Below are 23,473 nucleotides of genomic sequence, written 5' to 3' on the forward strand. Positions count from 1 at the left end.
ATCGGAGGGGTTGGTCAGAGGCTCGAAGTTTTCAGACAGACTCAGAGTCAGCTGTGGTCGGGTGCTTCCAATGCATCGGCAGTTGTCAGCGCCTGGAGGTTTATGGCAGACAGAGTTTCTCCCTTTTGCTGCCTGCTATCAGGACTATCGGAACTTTGAGACTTTTTTTTTACAGTGCCCATGGTCTGCTCTTTATCAAATTATGGTATTGCTTTGCACTGCTGTAACCATGTGTTATAATTTATGTGGGTTTTTTTCAGTGTTAGTCTTTGGTTTGTCCTTGTTTTTTTTGTGATATCACTCTGGAGGAACATGCATGCATTTCTAAATGACAATAAACGAGGACTGAGTGTCCTTATAATCTAATCAGTCTAATCTAATCTATCTATCTATCTCTTCTCCTCACCTGCCTATCATCTCCAACTACTGCCCCTCTTCCTTCCCCTTCTCTCATGGCCCACTGTCCTCCCCTATCAGAGTCCTTCTTCTTCATTCCTTAACCTTCCTACCTTTCACCTCCCAAATATGCACTTCATCCATCCTCCCCCATTTCCCCACGTCCCCATCACTGATTCCATCTATCACCTGACAGCTTGTGCTTCTTCCCTTCACCCAACCTTCTTCTAGCTTCTTTCCCCCTTCCTTTCCTGTCCTCAATTGTTTATTCCACTCCATAGATGCTGCCTGACCTGCTGAGTTCCTCCAGCATTGTGCATGTATTAATTATTTACTGTTATCTTTGTGTTGAAGAAGTATAGAACATCACATCAGGAGAGTGAGACTCTTTTGGATTCTCCTGGAGAGTTGCTATGTGAATAAAGAATTTATTTTTCTCAGTTACAGCTTCCATGTGGCTCAGCTTTAGTCTGTCACAACAATTACCAGAGCCAGGCACAACAGGGCACAGGGTTAATAAGATCAGAGAGCTAAATACATGGTGGCACAGTAGCATTGTGGTTAGCACAATGTTTTACACTACTAGTAACCCGGGTTCAATTCCCATCACTCCCTGTAAAGAATTTGTACGTTCTTCCCATGAATATGTGGGTTTCCTCTGGGTTCTCTAGTTTCCTTCCATAGTCCAAAAATGCACCGGTTGGTAGGTTAAATGGGCATTGTAAATTGTCCTGTGATTATTTAAATGGGGAGCAAAATCAGAAATTGGAGGTGCAACAGGAGTTGGGAGTCCTCGTGCAGAATTTCCTATAGATCAACTTGCAGGTTGTGTCAGGAAGGCAAATGCAATGTTAGCATTCATTTCCAGAGGACTCAAATATAAAAGCAATGATGCAATGCTAAGGCTTTATAAGATATTGGTCAGGCAACATCTGAAGTATTGTGATCAGTTTTGTGCACCATATTTAAAGGAGAATGTGCATTTGATGGCTTTAGGCCTGTGTTTGGTGGAGCTCAGAAGAATGAAGGGTGACCTCTTTGACAGCTACTGAAAATTGAAAGGCCTGGATAGAGTGAACATGCAGAGGATGTTGTCAATAGTGGGAGAATTTAGGAGCAGAGGGCACAATCCTGACCTCGGGGTGCTGGCTGTATGGAGTCTGCACATTCTCCCAGTGACCCCACAGGTTTATCCTGGGCTCTGTGGTTTCCTCACACATCCCTAAACTGATGTAGGTTAATTGGCCATTGTAAATTATCCCTTCAAGGGGCAAAAAAATCATAGCAGTTAGGAACAAGGACAAGCCATTCATTGGCTGATCATCCAAATTCAATGTAGACACATCAGACTGCAGATGTTGGGATGAGGTGCTGGAGGAATTCTGTGGGTCAAGCAGTGTCTGTGAAGGCAAAGGGATAGTCAAGAATTCAGGCTGAAACCCTGCATCAGGACTGAGAATGTAAAGGACATTTTTCTTCAGTCCAGCCCAGCTTATCCCTCATCCTTAGACCTGTGACCCCTGTCCCTGAAACCCTTAAACTAGGAACATTCTAGATCTCAGCTGTCCAGTCCTGTTAAACTTTTGTAGTTTCTAACAGATACCTTCCCTTAAACTTCAAGGAATTGAGTAAGCATGTTCTTGCTGTGGAGGGAGTTCAGAAAAAAAATTACCAGAATAATCCTTGGGATGGCAGGACAAATGTATAAAACAACATTGTACAAATTGTGATCCAATCTCTCTTTACACATTAGTTCTGCCATCCCAGGGATCAATCAGTCTGATGAATCCGTACTGAATTCCCTCCTTAACAAGAACATCCTCCTCAAATATGGAGACCAATATACTCAGTGCTCAATATGTAGTCTCACCAGAGGCCTGCACAAGTACAATAAGACATCCCTACTTATGTACTCAATTCCACCCCCCTCACCACCCAGTATGAAGGGTAGCATACCGTTTGCATCATTCATTACCTGCTACACTTGCAATCTCATTGATTGGTGCACAAGGTCACACAGATCTCATGGCACTCCTCCTTTCACAATCTCTCACAGTCAGTTGATAACTTGCCTTCCGACTATAGCCACCGCAGTAAATAACCCTACCCTTATCCCCATTACTGTGCATCTGCCATGTTTCTGCCCACTCCCTCAACCTACCCAAATCTCTCTGGAACCTCTCTCCATCCTCTCACAATTGCCTACCTTCTCAGTTTTGTGCCTTCTGCAAACTCAGAGCCATTACATTTAACTCCCTTGTAAAATTACTGATGTATGGAGAATAGCTGATGTCCCAGCACTGATCCCTATGGGATCCCATGAGTCACATCAGAGTAACCACTTGGAAAAAGACTCAGTAACTCCTGCACTTTCTTTCTTGTTAGTGAACCAGTCAGCACCTTACCAACAAAACTATCTGCTTTATTTTTACAAGCTCATCTCTTACGTGGGACTCGATCAAAAATTTTCTGGGAGTCCAAATTCACCTCATTTGCTGGCTCCCTCTCATTATTTTCCTCGTTATATCCTCATAATATTCCAGTAAGTTTGTCAAGAATGATAGCTCTTTAGTAAATTTCTTGACTTTGTCCCATCCTGTCACTCTTCCATCAATTGCTTCTCATACCTCCTTATCAGTATCCAGCTCTGGTAGCCCTTTGTGTTTCTGTTTTATCTCCCTCCAGCAGCTGTATCCTCCTTTCACACTCCCGTCCCCCACCAGACACACACACTCTCTCACACATTTCTCCATCTGTTCTTTATCCTCTTTTCCTCTCTCTCTTTATCTGTCTCTATCTATCATTCACCCACCAATGTCTGCCAACTCCACTCTACTCGCCTCCCTTACCTGGCACTACCCGATTGTCATCTTACACCCCTCTTCAGCCCATCAAACACATCAAAATCCTTTCTCACTGCTCCTTCTCCTCTTTATATGCATCATCTCCCCTCCCCACTCTTCAATCCTGATGTAAAATTTCGACCCAAAACATCAACAACAGACAATAGACAATAGGTGCAGAAGTAGACCATTCGGCCTTTCGAGCCTGCACCGCCATTCTGAGATCATGGCTGATCATTTACTATCAATACCCGGTTCCTGCCTTGTCCCCATGACCCTTGATTCCCCTATCCATAAGATACCTATCTAGCTCCTTCTTGAAAGCATCCAGAGAATTGGCCTCCACTGCCTTCTGAGGCAGCGCATTCCACACCTCCACAACTCTCTGGGAGAAGAAGTTCCTCCTCAACTCTGTCCTAAATGACCTACCCCTTATTCTTAAACCATGCCCTCTGGTACTGGACTCTCCCAGTATCTGGAACATATCTTGTCCAATCCCTTAATAATCTTATATGTCTCAATCAGATCCCCCCTCAATCTCCTTAATTCCAGCGTGTACAAGCCCAGTCTCTCTAACCTCTCTACGTAAGACAGTCCGGACATCCCAGGAATTAACCTAGTGAACCTACGCTGCACCTCCTCCACAGCCAGGATGTCCTTCCTTAACCCTGGAGACCAAAACTGCACACAATACTCCAGGTGTGGTCTCACCAGGGCCCTGTACAAATGCATAAGGATTTCCTTGCTCTTTACTCAATTCCCTTTGTAATAAAGGCCAACATTCCATTAGCCTTCTTCACTGCCTGCTGCACTTGCTCATTCACCTTCAGAGACTGATGAACAAGTACTCCTAGATCTCTTTGTATTTCTCCCTTACCTAACTCCACACCATTCAGATAATAATCTGCCTTCCTGTTCTTGCTCCCAAAGTGAATAACCTCACACTTAGTCACATTAAACACCATCTAGCATTCCCCTTTCAGATGCTCAAAGCATGTCATCAAGTTTGCAGATGGCACCACAGTGGTTGGCCTCAGCAACAACGATGCTGAGATGGAGTATAGAGAAGAAGTGGAGCACCTAGTGGATTGGTGTGAGAAGAACAACTAAGTCTGAACGTGCAGAAGACCAAGGAACTCATTGTGGACCTCAGGAAGGTGCAGATGAACCAACCTCTTCTGCGAATACATGGCTCTTCCGTAGAGAAAGTGAAGTGTACCAAGTTCCTGGGAGTTCACATCATGGATGACCTCACCTGGTCCCTTAATTTCACCTCCCTGAACAAAAAGGCACAATTCCTAAGAAGACTGAGGCAAGGCTCCTCCAACCTCCCATCTTAACTGAATTTTACAGAACACCATTGAGAGCATCTTGACAAGCTATACCTGCATCTGGCATGGAAGCAGCCAAGTATCAGTCCAGAGCTCCCTATGAAGGACTGTGAGAACGGCTGAGAGGGTCATTGGGGATCCTTGTATCATTGGGGATCCTTGTATCATTGGCAAACTTGGCCACAAAGCCATCAAGTCTGTCATCCAAATCATTGACATATAACATAAAAAAGATATAATCCCAAAACTCAGCCATGCGCATCACCACTAGTCATCAGCAGCCAACCAGAAAAGAACCCCTTTATTTCCAGAAATATATCACTTTCATATTACTAAAAGTATATTAATCCTAAAAATAAATTACTTTCTCAGGCTGGAGGAACAACACCTTATACCCGTCTGGGTAGCCTCCAACCTGATGGCATGAACACTGACTTCTCTAACTTCCGCTAATGCCCCACCTCCTCCTTGTACCCCATCCGTTACTTATTTACATACACACATTCTTTTTCTCTCTCTCCTTTTTCTCCCTCTGTCCCTTTCACTATACCCTTTGCCCATCTTCTGGGTTTTCCCCTTCCCCCTTTTCTTTCTCCCTAGGTCTCCTGTCCCATGATCCTCTCATATCCTTTTTGCCAATCAACTGTCCAGCTCTTGGCTCCATCCCTCCCCCTCCTGTCTTTTAACATTTCGGATCTCCCCCTTCCCCTTCCACTTTTAAATCTCTTACTAGCTCTTCTTTCAGTTAGTCCTGACGAAGGGTCTTGGCCTGAAACGTCGACTGTACCTCTTCCTAGAGATGCTGCCCGGCCTGCTGCGTTCACCAGCAACTTTTATGTATGTTACTTTCTCAGGCAGTTTTATATTTCTTTTCCTTGGATGTACTCCTGTCCCTAGTTTCTTCTATAAGCCATGGTTTTCTTTTCGTACAGGAATGATAACTTTGCACCCCCTTTAAACGCTAGCCATTTCCTATCCACTGTCAATCCTTTAAGCAACATTGCCCATTCTATGCTAACCAGATCACATCTCACCTTTGCAGTTTCCTTTATTTAGATACAGCACACTAATCTCAAAGCAATTTTCTCAGTTTACATCTAAATAAAGAATTCTATTAAAGATGAGTTGATAGCATGAGGACAATGAGTAGCGGGAGAGTAGACAGGACAGGTAACAGGATTGCTCTGCTATGGGCTGGCATGGTCCAGATGGGCTGAACATCTTTCTTCTGTGTTGTGAAATGATTGAACAGCGCCTTGAATGTTGAACACCGATCTGAGGCATTTTGCAGATGAGAAATGGACCAAAGGGATGATTTAACAAGCTAGATGCATAGAGAGCTTTCTCCAAGTATCCAGAATTGCTTTTGTGAATCAGACTTCCTAAAAAAAGTGCATTTATATAACACCTTTGATTGGAATGTCAAACCAAAGCTTTATTTGACTTGGTGTAACATCATTTCAGTGCCTTCGCCAATATCCATGCCTCAGTGAGAAAATTAACTTACTTTACAGATTATGAGATCTTGCTGTGCCTAAATTGCCTACTCCTTTTCCCACGTTGTATTTCATAGCCTATAAAGTGCTTCGGGGTGCTGCAGGAGAATTCCAAACAAAAATGTTCTTTCTTTTACACAGTGTATTAAGACAGATGTTCTTCCTGGAGAAGAGGAGAGTGAAGAGGCTACAGGGCTAAACATTGTGGCTATATGTGTCACTGGGTACACCGAGCATTGCTCTTCCAGTAATGACCAGTGTCCCAGAAATAACTAAAGGTTGAGGCAAGTACTTAGCTTAAAAGGCAGTTAGACAGGTGCATAGACTGGAAAGGTTTCAATGGGCCAAACACTGGCAAATGGAGCCAACTTGAATGGGGCACTTTGATTGGCATTGACCATCTGGGCTGAGGGGCCGGTTTCCATCCTGTATAACTCTGACTCTACCTACAGTTCACTAAATGATGCCATGAAACTACTTCTTGATTAAGCATGACTGCAGTGTCTACCTTACTGGATCTACCAGACTGTCACAAATTTACTCTATTGAGCTAATGGTTCCTCCTCCCACTACAGTACTCCCCTTACCCTATGATTCACCTCCATTGTCAAAACTTACAACCTCTCACAGGTTCAATCACTTTGTTGATGCAGGGTTCCTTTTCAGATTTCCCACCTCCCATTTCTACAACATCCAATGTCAGACCATCCTGAAGTTCTCTCCAAGTAATGAAGAACCCTTAAATATAGAAACCCATCAACGTGCCAAGTTTCAGTCTGTCCAGTAGTGTTCTCACTAACTGTAAAGGTTGTAGACGTGAAGGGAATCTTAGTGCATAGCAAGATCCCATAAACAGTACTACGACAAACCAGGAGCTGATCAAATATTATGCATAAGGCTGGATGAGGCTATTAGGTGGACCAGAATTGTCTACACTTTGGTACTGGAATACATTGGTTTAGGGATTAGATATACGTGGAGACTTTCCACCACATACTCTTTTTTTCTACAGTCAGTTGAGGGGTATGGTAGGCACACCTGCAACAGTCAGCAGCAAGGCAGTTCAGTGTTTACTTGCATCAAAGTCAGGTTCTGCTCTGGATCTCTAAAATAACATCTTTCTTACCTACTGGAGGTGAGCATTGTAGACATCAATGGAATTTCAGTTTTCTGAATGTCCAGCATAACATGCCCCTTACACAAGGAGCAGTATGTCACTAGATTAAAGACCTAAAAATGTATCGCCCCTCTCACTCCAACTCAGTCTTACACTATCAGAGATATTCCATTCTGTCCTATCTGCCCCTCCCCACCTTCTCTACACCTTAACACCAACACATTCTTTTTACTATGCTAAGTCAAACTACATTTATTATTAGAGTATGTATACTATATTCAAGATTCATCTCCTTACAGGTAACCACAAAACAAAGAAACCTGATAGAACCCATTTAAAAAATGACTGTCAAACAACCAATGTGCAGGAAAAAAAACAATTGTGCAAATAATTAAAGAAAACAAATAACATTCAGAACTGGAGTTCACGAAAGTCAGTCCACAGCCATGAATCCAGTCACAGACAATCCAGGAGCCTGTTAGTTGCAAGCCACGGCCTCAGTTCAGCGCAGAGATAAGTAAACCTCACATAGCAGCGAGCTGAACATTGGCCCATTCCTCACCTCCAGCCCCAACACCCTGACCTTTTCAATCTAGCCCCGCGCTTATATTGGCCAAACCTCGGGTCATTCCTCACTCTTGGATCCGGCCCCTGCCACTTTGATATGTCCTCGTCCCCAAGCCCCACCACCTCCATGCCATGCCGCAACCATCCTGCACCCTTGACAATTCAGTTCACACCACAAAATAACTAGGTCATTCAGGTGGTTCAAAAGCTCAACTTCAAAAGGGAAGTTACAGGCAATTGATTGCAGAGATCATTTTCAAGAAAAAGGGAGAGTAATAAAGTAGTTAATATTTGTGTTACACCCATCCCTACACCTCCTCCCTCACTACCATTCAGGGCCCTAAACAGTCCTTCCAGATGAGGCAGTCCTTCTCATGATATCCATCAATGTCGTTTTATTGTATTTGGTGCTCCTGGTGTGGCCTTCTTTACACCGGTGAACACTCAAATTGGAGGATTGCTTTGTCTAGCACCTTCACTCCGTCTGCCATAACAGTCAGGATCTTCCATTGATCAGCCACTTTAATTCCACTTCTCATTCCTACACCAACATGTCTGCCCATGTTTTCCTCTACTTCCAAATTGAGACTAGATGCTGTTTAGAGGAAAAGTGTTTTATATTCCACTTTGATAGTCTCCAACCTGACAACATGAGCATCAATTTCTCTAACTTTTTTCCCTTATCCCATCCCAATGTCCCCCATCAACGCTTCTCTTTCCTCTTCTCCACTCTTTTAATCTGCCCATTATACCCACACATTCCTCCCTCCAAGTTCCCTCCTCACCTCTTTCCCTTCATTCCATGGTCCATTAACCTCCCCTATCAGATTCCATCTTCTTCACTCTTTGTCACTTCCACCTATCACCTTTTGGTTCCTTATATCATTCCCACTCTCCCACCCATCACTCCCATCTCACCTGCACCCACCCATCATCATCAGCTCTTGCTCTATCCCTGCACAGACCCACCCGCCCCCCACCATCACCACTTTTTTGTACTGGTTGTCTCCCTACAAGGAGCTGGAGGAACTCAACAGGCCAGGCAGCATTCATGGAAAGGAAATAGTCAACATTTTAGGCCGAGGCCTTTCACAAGGACTGGAAAGAAAGAGGGATGAAGCCAAATGGTTATGTCTCCTTGCTTGTTACTCTCCCACCATTGAAAGCATCGAACATCTGCCCCGCTGATTCCCTTTTGGATCTTATATATTTGAGTAAGATCATCCCTCATTCTTCTAATTGCATGGAATGCAGCTCCAAATTATTTAGCCTCCCTTTTAGGACAACTCTCTAATTCCAACAATCAGCCTGGTGAATCTCTTTTGGACTGCCTCCACTATTACAATGTTTTTTTTAGGTAAGGTAACAGTGCACAGTATTCCAGGTGACACCTCACCAACACCCTGTAAAATTGTAACAAAACCACGCGTTTTAACATCCAACCCCTTTGCAATGAAGCCCAAAATGCCATTTGCTTTCTTAACTAAGCACACTTCAGGGCTTATACAAAGAGAATTCAGGGGGAAGTGGCCTTTATTTATTGGGAAAGGATGCATAGACTGGGGTTGTCTCCATAGTAAAGAAAAAGCCATGAGATGTTTGCAATTTTGATGCAGTTTGATGGAATAGATTTATTTGTGGGAGAGAGTAAACTAAGGTCACAAACTTAAGAGAAGCGTTAGTTGAGACATGTACATCAGTGATTGAGGCAGATGTATTCATGGCAGAGGCAGGAACATAAACAACATTTAAATTTAGACAGGTACATGGAGAAGAAGGGTTTATAGGTACCTTGGCCAAATGCAGGCAAATTCAACCAGCCTAGGTGGGCATCTTGGGCATGCACCAGTTGGGCCGAAGGGCCTGTTTCTGTGCTGTATTACTCTATGACTGAGCCCCATAACTTCTGCCATAGTACACACCTTATGAACAAAAATCAACTGAGAATTTCAACTTCACTTTTTATTTGTATGGTTTGATGAAGGATTGGAATTTCTGTTGGCCTTTGTTCAGTCTCTATTCCCATTTTCTGTTCCTTAATTTCAATGGCAGAGCAAAGGGAATATTGGGTATATACATCATGTTTCAACATTTCTGTTGAAGCTGTGAGTCAGTGGGCAGGGCAGGGGGAATACTCACTTTCTTCCCTTCTTCCTACTTCCCTTCAACCATTCAGTTCTTGAACTATTCCACACTAATCACTGCCTTGGTATAGCAACACCACAGACACTTTGCACCACAATGAACTTGTTTTTGTTTTAATGGTGTACATTCTTGTATAATTTGTTTTCTTGTAAATGTTTTGTCTCTAGTACGATGTGCCTGTGATGCTGCTGGAGGTAAGATTTTCATCGACAGTACATACACGGACTTATGGATATATCAATAAACAACCTTGATTTTGTCACTCCCTGCCCTTTCTAATGCATGAAAATATTATCAAGTAAAAGACATTCCAAATATAGTTTCATAAATGAATTAGAAGCAGTTGCCTCTTTTGATCATAAGAAGAAAGAGCGTGTATCACAAGGATTCCCATTCCTGTTCTGACATGTCGGTCACTGGCCTATTCTTGTGCCATGATGAGGCCACCCTCAAGGTGGAGGTGCAACACCTTATACTCTGTCTGAATAGCCTGAAGCCTGAAACCTGATGGCATGAATATTGATTTTTCCTTAAAACAATTCCAGTAAAAAAAATTCCTTCGCCCTCCCTTCTATTCCCCACTCTGGCCTCTTACCTTTTCTCAGCTGCCTATCACCTCCCACTGGTGCTCCTTCTCCTTCCCTTTCTCCTATCCTATCAGATTCCTTCCGCTCTAGCCCTTTACCTTTCTCACCCACCTGGCTTCACCGGTCATCTCCCAGCTATCCTCCTTCCCCTCTCCCACCTTTTCATTCTGTCGTCTTCCCCCTTCTTTTCCAGTCCTGAAGAAGGGCTGCAGACTGAATGTCAACTGTTTGTTCATTTTTATGGATGCTGCCTGAGCTGCTGAGTTCCTCTAGCATCTTGTGTGTATATCACAAGGAAGGTGCCTGGCATAGATTCTTCAGTGAGGAAGCCAAGAACGGCAGACATTTTTGCAGCCAAAATTCATTTTGCTAACTTAAGTGGAAAGTTTCACCTGCAGAGCTCCATGTAAGGTTGGGAAGAATCCTTCAGAGGGTGTTGAATCTCTGGAATTCTCTACCCCAGAGAAAGTTGTGGAGGGTAGATCACTGATAATTAAAGAGGAAGTAAATAAGTTGTGGAAAGATCAGGGAATCAAGGGTGATGGGAAATTGGCACAGTGGAGGAGATGAGGCCTGGGGCAGAATAGCCATGATTATATCGAATGATAAGGCAGCCTTGAGGGAACTGATAGATTTACTCCTGCTTCAATCTTCCCTAGTGATCAAATGCACAGCATCGAGGTTAAAGTACGAGCACCAGATCCATGGAGTGAAACGCAGGAAGAACCTTGTCATTCTGCAATCCAACCCAGTCACTAGCCCCACAAAAAAATAAACCAACGTTTGAGATTGATTCTGACTTTCTTATCAACTATAAGCATCGTCTGTTCAGTTTCTGCCACAGAATCTGAGGCAGAAGCAGCCAGTGGAGGGATGGTTTAGAAGTCTCGTCTCCACAAGCAGGTATTTCTCATGTAAACAGAGTCAGGATTATTCCCCGTGTGTGTTACAGCCCCTTGCGTTGGGCTAAACAGGGGACCAGCTGTGTGTATAGCATTTATTCTATTGATGCAAAAGAACGCAAACATTAATTAAGTTGTCTTTGGAAGGCTCTCAATCTGGAGAGGAAAGGAGCCACTGATGCACTCGCTGAGTTAGTCAATCCTTCATGAAAAAGGAAAGCCAGTACAAGATGCCATTGACTAACTCTCGACCCCCACTCTCCAAAATTAATAAAGACCTTGGTTCACAGACATCACTAAGAGGGAGCTGGGGCATTAGTGATCTGTAATTGGAAATTGTACTCCTCCCGGTAGTCCTTTGTTTACCCAGGATTGTCTCGTCATACTGGGTGAAAGCAGTGATTAAATCTTAGACTGCGGGATTAGAGGTGGCATATGGGTCTCCAGAGAGCCACCTCTCATCTCTTATATTCTCATAGAAAGTGGCTTTGAGGTACACTCTCTCGCACTTTTAAACCTTCTTTGTTATTCTGCTTAGTTTAAATCAGAAGAGATGGGGGAAAGAATTAAAAGAAACGTGCGGACCTTAATGTGACTTTTAACAGAAGGGTGCGAAAGGCCGCAGCTCGGCTGTGCGGTACTCGAAGTTGAGCAGTGGGATCCTTTCACCACCAGACTGCCCTTTTGGTACATGAGTCCCTCTGCATTATGACTAGCAATATGCCAGCATTAATCAGGCTCTTCATTCAAACTGTATTTCCTGGTGATAGGCACACAACAGGTGGCCCACTGAGCACAACAATAGGCCCTTCAGCCCATCGATTCAATGATGGAACATAGTCCATCAACTCTATTTACACTAATCCCATTTTCTTCTTCCTTACATTCACATCAATCACCTGAAAATTTTTCCACTACCTGCACTGCATCTTCTCTGCAACTGTAACACTATACTTTGCATTGTTTAAAAACGCAAACACGAGGAATTCTGCAGATGCTGGAAATTCAAGCAACACACATCAAAGTTGCTGGTGAACACAGCAGGCCAGGCAGTATCTCCAGGAAGAGGTACAGTCGACGTACCTTGCATTGTTATTGTTTTTCCCTTGTACGATTGTTATTCCATTTTCCAAGGGTAATGAAATGATCTGTATGGATGGCAGGCAAAAACTGTTTTTCACTTTACCTCGGTACATGTGACAATAATAAACCAAATTACAGAATTCTACAGTGCAGAGGATAGCTCAGTGTCTGTAGCGGGGCTGGAAGCAAAGTTCAAAAGGAGTTGTACAGACAATTCAGAGAGGAATTGACAGGGCTAGAGGGGATGAGTCTACTGTGCCATAACAGTTTAATTTCTCTACAATAAAAGAAATCACTATAACATAAATGCTCCAAATCTATTGCATCTCCTCTTTCTGACACACGCACTATAACCAGATTTATCCCCACACATTAGTTCCATAATGGCAATTGCTGCTAAAATCTTTGACTAGAGAAGGACAGTAGGTAAGCCAATTATGAGAAAACTTTAGAGAACCTGTTTACCAACAAACTAGTTTCAACATTACAACAGGAACTTCATTACTGCAGGACATTATTAGTTATAATAATGTCCTCCCAGACATCCTTGATTATGGAAAGCTCCTGAAAATCTCAAAATACAAGGCTTGCTTTTATCTTATTCTTAAAGTTGACAATTCCCAAAGCCCTCAGGTTCAGTGAGCCCTGGAGTGGAGGGGTTTGACGTAAGGGAGTTGCAGGTTTCTCTTCCCCCTTATAGTGCCTAAGAATAGAGAATATTGAGGAGGGAATACTAACACAGAAATTAAAGATGGATGAGTGCAATTGGGTGATCAATGGTCAGTACAGACTTGGGCGGGGGGACTGTAGGGTTTCTTTACATATTGTACTTCCCTATGGCTAAGTCTATGAATGGTTTGCCTGTAAGCAGCTTCAGAAAAAGATAGTGCAGCCTTATTATGATTCACAGGTGAACCTCCTTGCCACCAGTATAGTACAGCAGAAGGGTGAGCTACTGTGAAGGAGAACCAGGTGATTGCTTCCAACTGTAAAACAACCAGCCAGTGAAAGACAGGCCTACTGCTTTCCCTGAAATAAGGATTGGTGAGGAATTGCTGACATTGTGTCATCCTTTCAAATGTATTTTTTCCCGAGATGTGAGTGTGGAGCCACATCCAGAACAAATATGGGTTCTGGCATTCCACTGCACTGCTGTGATTTGGAGTCATATATAAGGACTCAGAAGGCTTTCACATGAACCCAGCAGTGAGCTGGCCAAGTCTAGTTGGAACTGTAGCTGGAGACTGCATGACATGACTTCCAGCCTCTAACTTTTTTGCATAGCCCTTTTAACGTTTTAAATAATAAGCTGAAGTATTCATAGAAACAGGGTAAACATCAGTACTATTGTTTAAGTTAAGTTTCCTGCTTGTGTGCTGGCAGTGACAATGTACTGGGCTGCCCTGTTCCAACCACATGGACACCATAGCCAAGAAAGTACCTCTACTTCTCAGGAACCTTAAGAAATTCAGTGTATCCCCACTGAGACTTGCCATTTTTTTAAATAGATGTGTCTCAGTAAACATCCCCTTCAGGTGCATCACTGCTTGGAATGGTAACTGCTCTGCCTGAGGCTGCAAGAATCTGCAGAAGGTTGTGGACACAGCTCAGCACATTACTAAAAGCAGCCTCTGCTCCATGAACACTGTCTATATTTCTAACTGCCTCAGTAAGACAGCTAACATAATCAAAGACTCCTCCCACCCTGGACATTCTTACTGCTCCTTTCTCCCATCAGGCACAAAATGCTATCACGTATCACCAGCTTCAAGAACAGCTTCTATTTCGCTGTTATAAGACTATTAAATGTACCATTTGTACAATAAGATGGATTCATGACTTCACCATCCACCTCGTTGTTGCTTTTATTGTCTGCTTGTATTGCACTTTCTCCGACATTATGCACTTTATTATTGCTTTTCCTTTGCACAATCTCACAACCGATGTGAGGAATGATCTGTCTGGATGGCATGCAAAACAACGTTTTTCTCTCTATCTCGGTATATGTGGCAAGAATAAAACAAGTTGTTCTACAGACTAACCTAAGACTCCTCAAGACCACAGGGTAATCCGAGTGGGTTGGGAACTTAAAGCAAAGCACGTGAAGTTGTGATGTTCTGTACGCTTTTACCAGGAGCCTTCTTCCATCCCCTTCAGACAACTTTTCCATCCCCTTCAGACAATTCTTCCATCCCTTTCAGACAGCTCTTCTTTCCCTTTTAACACAACACATTCTCCATTATACCGATCTGTGTTAATCAAACCTAGAAATTGGTAGCTGAAGATCTCATCGGGGCAGAATATTGACTTTTTTGTAAATAAAATGGCAAAAACCAGTCCTATCTTATTTTTTCACTGGAGATTAAAGAGTCCCCTGAGCTCTTCAAGTGTCTTTGCGAATATTTTGATAAAATAGTGTTCCATGGTGAAACACATGCAAGAATCAGACAGAACAGATACAAAAACTATGATGCTTAGCCGAAGAGCTTGATGAAAAGGCAACTTTCAGAAAAAAAGAGGAACTCCCAAAGGAAGCCGAAGGCACAGCCACTCATGCAGAGCAATAAATACTAGGGATGTGTCAGGGGCCAGGATCAGAGGAACAGCGAGTCCTCCTTCATTGTTAGGGCTATAGGCAGTTAGTTGGTTGGTGAAGTAGTGGATTGACGATCTGAAACAGGACTTAGATATTCCACATTAAACTGTGTTTATGACTCCAGAGGGAATGGGCAAATGGGACAGTGCAGGTTAGGAGGTGGAGAGCATGTTTTTGATGATATTTACTTTATGGAGAGTGGAAGATAACATTGCAATTCAACAGCATCTCATGAGACCAAATGTAGCAATAGGTCTCTTGTGCAAGAGCTCCACCTCCTTGTAATCAATACCTCCATCAAGATAATTTCTTCAAAGTCAGCACAAAATATTTAAAAGAAACAATTTTTTTTCAACCACCACCTGAGTTAACTCCATGTTAATTCCTGCCAATCATTATGCCTTCTTCATGTAATGCAATACCACCACAGAAAAGGCAAGTCTTTCTTCAAAGAGTGAAACTGGTCCTTAGTCAAATTTGAAGGGTGAGTGTCCCATTGAAAAGAAAATGCTGAGGGGATTTTCCAGGCAGGTTGTGTGTCCATACCAGCAGTGGAAGTCAGCACATTCCTAGTCACCAAAGACAGTCCGATGCCTCCCTTCAGGGACTGCTGTTGGTGCCTAGAAGCCTTGAAAGGAAGGAAGAGGGGGAGGGGGGAAGAGGGGCAGTCAGTAGAGAGAGAGAGAGAGAGAGAGAGAGGGAGAGAGGGAAGGGAGAGAATAAAAGGTCAGGAGGAAGGAAGGAACAAAAGAGGGAAGGCAGAAGATTGATTTACATACATTAACATACAGCGACCTCATAAATTGTTAAGTCTTTTTTTATAGCCAGTGAAGTATTTATTCAGTGCAATGGCTAGGACTGGGCTGGCCAATTTACCCTTGGCCAGCTTGAACAATTGTCCATTTTGGAGATGTTGACTGAGAGAAGAATATTCCCTGGGGCGCTAGGTGAAGTTTCCCTAACCTGCCATAGGAAGTATTTCACCCTGAGAATGCAGATGGACCTCAGCAGGGCAAGAGCTCTTCAGGTACTTCAGGCAATGTAGTCCTCTTCCTACTAAAACCATTAGCCAGAGTTAAATCCTTAAAGCTGTGTGTTTCTTCAACCTATGAGCATCTACCTCAGGGGAGAAAGTGCTGCCAACTAAGACAGACACTGAGAAACGATAGAAACCTTTTGAAAGATGGTTGCATCTGTAACCAAGCCTCGATATGGTACAATAGAGACAATCATGTGCCGTGAACTCCAGAATGAAAGGAGTCACCATCTCCAGAAAACTCCCCGACTCTGGTGAGTCTAGAGCTGGGGTTCCTAACCTGGGGTCCACAGACCCCTCAGTTAATGGTAGGGGTCCATGGCTTAAAAAAGGTTGGGAACCCCTAATCTAGAGGTTTGTCCTTGTATTGTACTTTGAAACTCAAGTAGCTTGCCCTGAATCTGCTTCACTTTGCAACACCTCCAAAGGCAGAGGGGACTCGCCTTCACAGCTGTGTCAGGCTCTGCTTTGGTACCAGGCAACTGACTGAAATCAAGCATTCTCAGTCATGAAAGTCTGCAGGTTAATGCAAAGGAGCAATTGAATCATACACCATTGTGCATTCAATTTCACTGCTCCCCCATCTGCCCACACCACTGCACTATTCCAAACCCTGAATCCTGCAACAGACTGCTTGGTAGTTGATATACTGAGAGATGCCCTTATCTGGTCTACCAATATCCTTTGGAAGAGAACAACTGCTGTGCCTACCCGCTCTGCCTTACAATTGATTCCCAAATCATCAGTGTGGCACAGACTCAGTTCTGGCCTCCAATATGTGGACTCTGCAAGTTCTCCCTGTCCCTGAGAGGGTTTTCTCCGGGTGCTCCAAATGTATGGTAACTGCCTACTGAGAATTGTCCCAGTGTAATTAGCTGGAAGCAGATCAGCTGATGGGTATGTGAGAGAGAATAGATCCCAAGGAGCAATGGCACAGATGGAATTACTCTGCATGTGAGAGGTGGCGTGAACAGCCTCCTTCTGTAACAGAATCAGAGAATGCCAGAAAAACATTCAGCAAGTCAGGCAGCATCTGCAAAGAAAGAAGTAATTAGCTTTTCAGCTCAGAAACCCTTGAACAACATGATGTAACAACTGCTAAAATGGTCAAGAAAAGGGCAACGGAGGATGGGCATGAAGTGCTGCCTTTTGTCAGAAGTATCAGTAAAAGTAATAGATAGAAGAAGTTCTCCTTCTCCCACCATTGACAACATCTACAGGAGGAAGATGTCCATAGGAAGGCAGCACCTATCATCAATAATCCTCACCATCTAGGTAATACTCTCTTCTGACTGCCACCGTCAGGCAGTAAGTACAGAAACCTGATGTCTCACATCACCAGGTTCACAAGCAGCTACATTCCTACCACCGACCTGGTTCTCAAACTGACCTGCACAACCCTAATCTTACTTCAGCATCAGAGCACCATGGCCACCTCTTGCTCTATCCTGGACTTGTCTCTGATTGTGGATTTTTGCATTAAGTTCATGTTTGTCTTGATTTGTCTCAGGTTTTCACATTCCCCTTCTCACAATTGCTCCATCTTCCTCTCAGTACTCTCTCTCTGTCTGCCTTCATCGAGCATTCACCTGCCACTGTCTCCCAACTGCATTCCCTCTTCCTCCCTTAACTGGCACCACCTGCCTGGTATCTTACAGCCCTCCTCAGTCCAACAATCGCCTTGGGCCACTGCCCTTCTTTATACTGGCCATCTTCCACCCCACTGTCAGTCCTGATGCAAGGTTTTGACTTAAGACATTGACAATTCCTTTCCTGCCCACAGATGCTGCTCGACCTACTGGGTGCTCCAGCAGATTGCTAATAGCTCTGGGTTTGCAGTCTTCCTTCTTCTACATTTTCTCGTATCATTTTGTGTTTTGTGTGTTTTCTATACCTATGCGCCTCTGATGCAGTGACAAGCAAGGTTTTCATGGTACCTGAACCTCACCATACTGTGAACATGACAATAAACCTGGCTTCACATTCACCTCTCCTCATCCCACTTTCTCAGCAAACATGCCCCCCCACCCACCCCCAACAACTGCACAACCAGCTGAGTGGATTACCTGAGTCCGAGGCGGCCGGACTGACCAGGCTCAGGAGCTCCCGTTCCTTCTCATAGTCACTCTTGCAGAGCAGTTGGCCCTCCTTCAGCACAAACTCGTCTCCCTTGCGCAGCTGGCGCTCGCACACACAGCAGCAGAAGCAGTGCAGGTGGTAGACGCTCTTCTGGGCACGCATTACGAACTCGGTGGGGGCAATGGTCTCCATGCAGCCACTGCACTTGGCTGCAAAAAGCCTGTGGACCCAAGGACAAGAACCTGTTGAACATGGAGCCTTTGGTGGAGATAACATTCGCAACACAGTGCAACTCCATATTTCTGTATGTTTTGCCTTCTGACTTTTTGGGTATTCCCTCATTTCCCGCTTGGGGCCATTCTTACACCTGCTTCTGGTCTGGCAGCTGGGACAGGCAAGACAGCTTGGCCCCCTTACCCGATCCCCAACCTCTGAGGGAGACCTCTCTACCATCACCATCTGACCACATACACAGACTGCTGATGGCAACTCGAACAACAGAATGGACAAAGACTTAAACCTCAACACAGTTTTTTTGTGTATTGAGATACAGCACAGAATAGGCCCTTCTGTCCTTTTAAGCCGCGCAATCCTGCAACCCCCGATTTAACCCTAGCCTAATCATAGGACATTTTACAATGACCAGTTAATTTACCAAGTAGTACGTCTTTGGACTGTGGGAGGAAACTGAAGAACCTGGAGGAAATTCATGCGGTCATGGGGAGAATATATAGACAGTGGCAGGAATTGAACCTGGGTTGCTGGTACTATGAAACGTGTGCTAACCACTACGCTACCCTGCTGCATTTATTTGCATTTGTACCAACAATCCTCATTTAAGAATTATGAATAGAGGGAGCTTCAGACCCTCCAGCCTGCTCTTGATCACGGCTGATCTTTTATAGTACCTCAGTGTAACTTTCCTGTACCATTCCCTCACCTTTCATTTCACTTACTGTCTATATCTCTGTTTGAAATGGAATTGTATAAGGCATTCGTGTGACCTCACTAAGAATATTGTGTACAGTTTTAGTCACTCTGGAAGGTTAGCATTAAGCTGGAAAGAGCACAGAGAAGATTTGCAAGGATGTTGTCAGAACTCGAGGGCCTGAGTTATAGGGACAAGTTGGGTAGGCTGTGATTTTATTCCTTAGAATGTAGCAGATCTTAAGGAGGTACATAAAATGATGAGGGATAAATTATGGTGAATGCACAGTCTTTTTCCCAGACAAAGGGAATTAAAACTAGTGGGCATAGGTTTAAGTTGAGCAGGGGGGTGGGGGAAGATTTAAAAGGGAGCTGAGCCAAGTAGAAGGTCGTCCACATAAGGAATGAGCTGCCAGAGGGGTAGATGAGGCAGGTACAATAACAACTTTTAAAAGACATTTGAATAAGTACATGGATATGAGGGGTTTGGAAGGATGTGGGCCAAACACAGGATAATGGAACTAGCTTGGCGGTCACCATGGTTGGCACTGACTAGCGAGCTGAAGGGGCTTTTTCTGTGCTGTCTTCCTCTATGAATCTCTGACAGAATCGTCCATGACCATATAGAGAATTCCAGCAGTTCATTCCCATTTCTCCCCAACTCAGTTCTAAATGGCCAACCTTATTTGAAGATCTTAAACTCGAGTTTTGGACTTTGCAGCCAGGGGAAGATTCTGCCTGAATCTACACTGTGGAGATCGCCTCTCACCCTTAACAATCCCAGTCTATCTCTTCAGAGATGAAAACAGACTGGTAAACAATCACTGCGCCCCCTCCTATACCAGCTAAAGAGGTTAAATTGCCCACAGCATTGTGGGCACACTGTCCCAAGGTTACACTACTATCATCAGGTCTGCCACTATGAGAAGGACCTGTTTCAGGCAGGGTGTGCCAAAGGCAATTGACACTATCTCTTGATGCCAAGACAGTATCAATATCCATCCAACTCTGTCTGCAATTTTGCAATGAGGTTTAGTAACGGAGAACTCCAATCCACTTCCTTCAAAGTCAAGGAGCAGCAAAGTGCATCATAGCCACACCACATCAATAAATGAAATATATCACCTGCAGATATCACAACAGAAAATACCATTACACACCCATGATATCCTGCTGTTACCTAGTGGGATTAGTAATAGATTGTATCAGTGGATATTCATAGAGTTTTACAGGGCTTTTACCCTGAATACCACTACATCAACATTATTATTGTGTGTCGTGTCAATAGCACCACACTAACCCCATTTAACTTTCCCCTCATTCCCATAAGCTCCCCCCAGACTGTGCACACCAGTGTTAACTTACAGCAGATAATTAACCAACCCATGCACCTTTGGGATCTGGGAGGATGCTAGAGGACATGCAGGGGAGGGGATACCTACATCTTCACAAGGAAATCGTGCAAACTCCACACAGACAGCACCAAAGCTCAGAAATGAGCCCCGGTCACTGGAACTGTGAGTCACAGGAGTGCTGGGTGATGGTAACATTAACTGTGGTTTCACCAACTCGCCAGAATGTACAGGTCCAACTACATTCAGGTAAGAAGCCATGATGGGTGGGGGCAGGGTTAAGAGGCTGCACTCATCAGGTGTGTGACCAGTAAAGGGAAGGGCTGTGGAGACTGGCTGTCACATCTGGGGGTTTTAGGGGTGTTATGAGGTGGACTGAGTGGATGAGGGGCTTATGGGGAACAATGAGTAGAGGAGAGCAGCTCATTTACCCCAGCAGAAACTCAGTCCCACATTGCAGTGTGTCCAGCAATGGTCTCTCCCAGATTAGCACCAGAAAAGAGGGCAGGAGTAGGCCATTTGGCCCCTCAAACCTGTCCCACTATTTACAGCTGATGTGCCCCAGGCCTCATCTTGCATACCATCTTGGACAATGTCTCCCATCCACTACATAGTGTACTGGTTGCGCACAGGAGTACATTTAGCCAGAGTCTCATTCCACTGGGATGCAACACAGAGCGTCATAGGAAGTCATTCCTGCTTGTGACCATCAAACTTTACAACTCCTCCCTTGGAGGGTCAGAACCCTGAGCCAATAGGCTGGTCCTGGACTTATTTCCTGGCATAATTTACATATTACTATTTAATTATTTATTATTTTGTTATTATTTAATTATTTATGGTGCAACTGTAACGAAAACCAATTTTCCCCGGGATCAATAAAGTATGACTATGACTATCTTCACTGGTGGCAGTTCCCCAAAGCCCTCAGTGCCTAATTTTTCCAAGCTTGATCACGCCCTCTTTAAACATCCCAAATGTTCATTCATCTGGGGTAGCGAGTCCAGTAGATTCATCACCCTCTGGACATCTATTGCATATGCCTTCCCATTATCTTGTAAATATGTCCCCACCAATCCCCACTAACACTCACCCTCCCCCCGACAACCCTTCAGGAGAAGGGGAAATGGTGAACAGTTGTTAAACTGGCATGGGAATCCTGTCAGACATATGTCAGGGACTCACTAGGAAGTGACAATCAATTTTCCAGGAAAAGCTGCCACAACATTTCCTGCCATGGTAGGCACATCTGCAAACACAAAGCACTGGACTACACATCTCAGCACAGGCTACAGTGGCTCAGCTCTGGGGTCACGTTTCCAGGACGGGGAACAGGGTACAGGCTACCGGAGAGAGGCAGCCTCAAAGCTAAGTTTTAACATCCTTATTAAATTGCTCCATTCCCTTTTCTAATTAAAGAGGTAGAATGTGTCTTCTGATGTTAGGTTGCAAGTAGTTGATTTCAGTAACCAACTCGATCGTCGATGTCAAGTTGCTGTGGGAAGATCAATATTTTCCTAATAATTACTGATTGCAGGGACGTTGTACTTCTCTCCAATTTCTCCACTCAAATTACTGAATATTCATTTTATTCCACACCTTTTTAATCAAGTGCTGGATTTAGACATAGCACAAATAATACGCATCTCAATGTAGGTAAGATACAGGAAAAGCATGTTGCAAGATGCAGTAAACCTTGTTTTAGTGTCCATTCCTTTTCATGTGGTCACTGGGGAATGGGAACAATGCACTCCTGTCGGCAATGACAGTCCCACCTGTGTCTCTTCGTCTGTTCCTCTTCATCCAAGTGCAGGCTGCATTGAAGGAAGCTTCTCTCCTGCTGACACTGTACAACCCATGTGTTCATCTGTGTTAGACCAGCTGGTACATATACAGTATCCTGCATGAGGGATCCATCCACTCTCTGGCACTGTACAGTCTCTGTATATCACTGTTAGACCCTGAAGGATCCATCCACTCTCTGGCTCTGTACGGTCTGGTAGACCCTGAGGGATCCATCCACTCTCTGGCTCTGTATAGTCTCTGTATATCACTGTTAGACCCTGAGGGATCCATCCACTCTCTGGCTCTCTACGGTCTGGTAGACCCTGAGGGATTCAGTCACAGTGGGACTGTACATTCCATGTATATCAATGTTAGATGCTGTATGTAAAATACACTAGGTAAAGGAGCCATCCCACTCCTTAGCACCATATGGTCTGTGTGTACCGTTGTTAAACCCTGCACAGTCCTCTGGGTGAGGCTTGCATCCCATTCTCTGGCACTGTATACCATCCATGGGTATCACTGTCAGATTCTATATGTACAGTACACATTTAATTAGGGAAGGGAACTCCCCCAGCTCTGTCCAATGGAAATTCTACCAATCCAATGTAAGCGGACAACTTGTGAACCGAACCCTACCCTCCTGTCCCTCTTCCACAACGCTCCATGTCCTCTGTAAAGTGTCATTCCAGCTCTCGCAATCTGCCCTTCCCCCGCTCAGCTGAATGTCAGCCCGATTTAAATTACAGGAGACAGACAGGGGAAAATGAAGCCTCACACAGTCCCCGCTCGCCCAACATGTGTTATTAGCTGCATCGCCATGGAGACGGCAAACCCAGTTTAATAAAAAGAAAATATGCTGCTGCTGATCTACACTCTCTTCCCTGCACCCCCTCCCTTTACCCCTCCCCTTAATCTGTTTAATCGACCCTTGCTAATCTGTTTAAGAAGCTGCTGCATAATCTGTGCTATTGTTGGGTAAGCAAGTGTGGAATTTCTTCCATCGCTGGAAGCTTAGCAACAGGCAGGGGGAGGGGAGGGAAAGTGACAATATTTAAACATTTCATTAATGAAACATGGCTGACAATCAATCATCTCTAATCGCAGCATCAGTACACTCACAGCCTACTTTGTCCGTGATAAGAAAGGAGGGGGAGGAGGGGAATTGTTGGGTAGTTTGTTTATTTATTTATTGAAAGACAGCGCAGAATAGGACCTACCTGCCCTTCAA

The 23,473-nt window shown here is 44.2% G+C and overlaps 1 protein-coding gene across 1 annotated transcript in view; it reads right to left on the reverse strand.

Moving 5' to 3' along the window:
- LOC134355120 (LIM homeobox transcription factor 1-alpha-like) overlaps positions 1-23,473 on the reverse strand; it is a 331,663-nt gene that overhangs the window by 53,143 nt on the left and 255,047 nt on the right. The window contains exon 3 of the mRNA XM_063064873.1: positions 18,166-18,398. Within this exon, the coding sequence (XP_062920943.1) occupies positions 18,166-18,398 (233 nt within the window). The remainder of the gene's footprint in view (positions 1-18,165; positions 18,399-23,473) is intronic.

This window comes from Mobula hypostoma, chromosome 12, assembly GCF_963921235.1.
Source record: "Mobula hypostoma chromosome 12, sMobHyp1.1, whole genome shotgun sequence".
NCBI lineage: Eukaryota > Metazoa > Chordata > Chondrichthyes > Myliobatiformes > Myliobatidae > Mobula > Mobula hypostoma.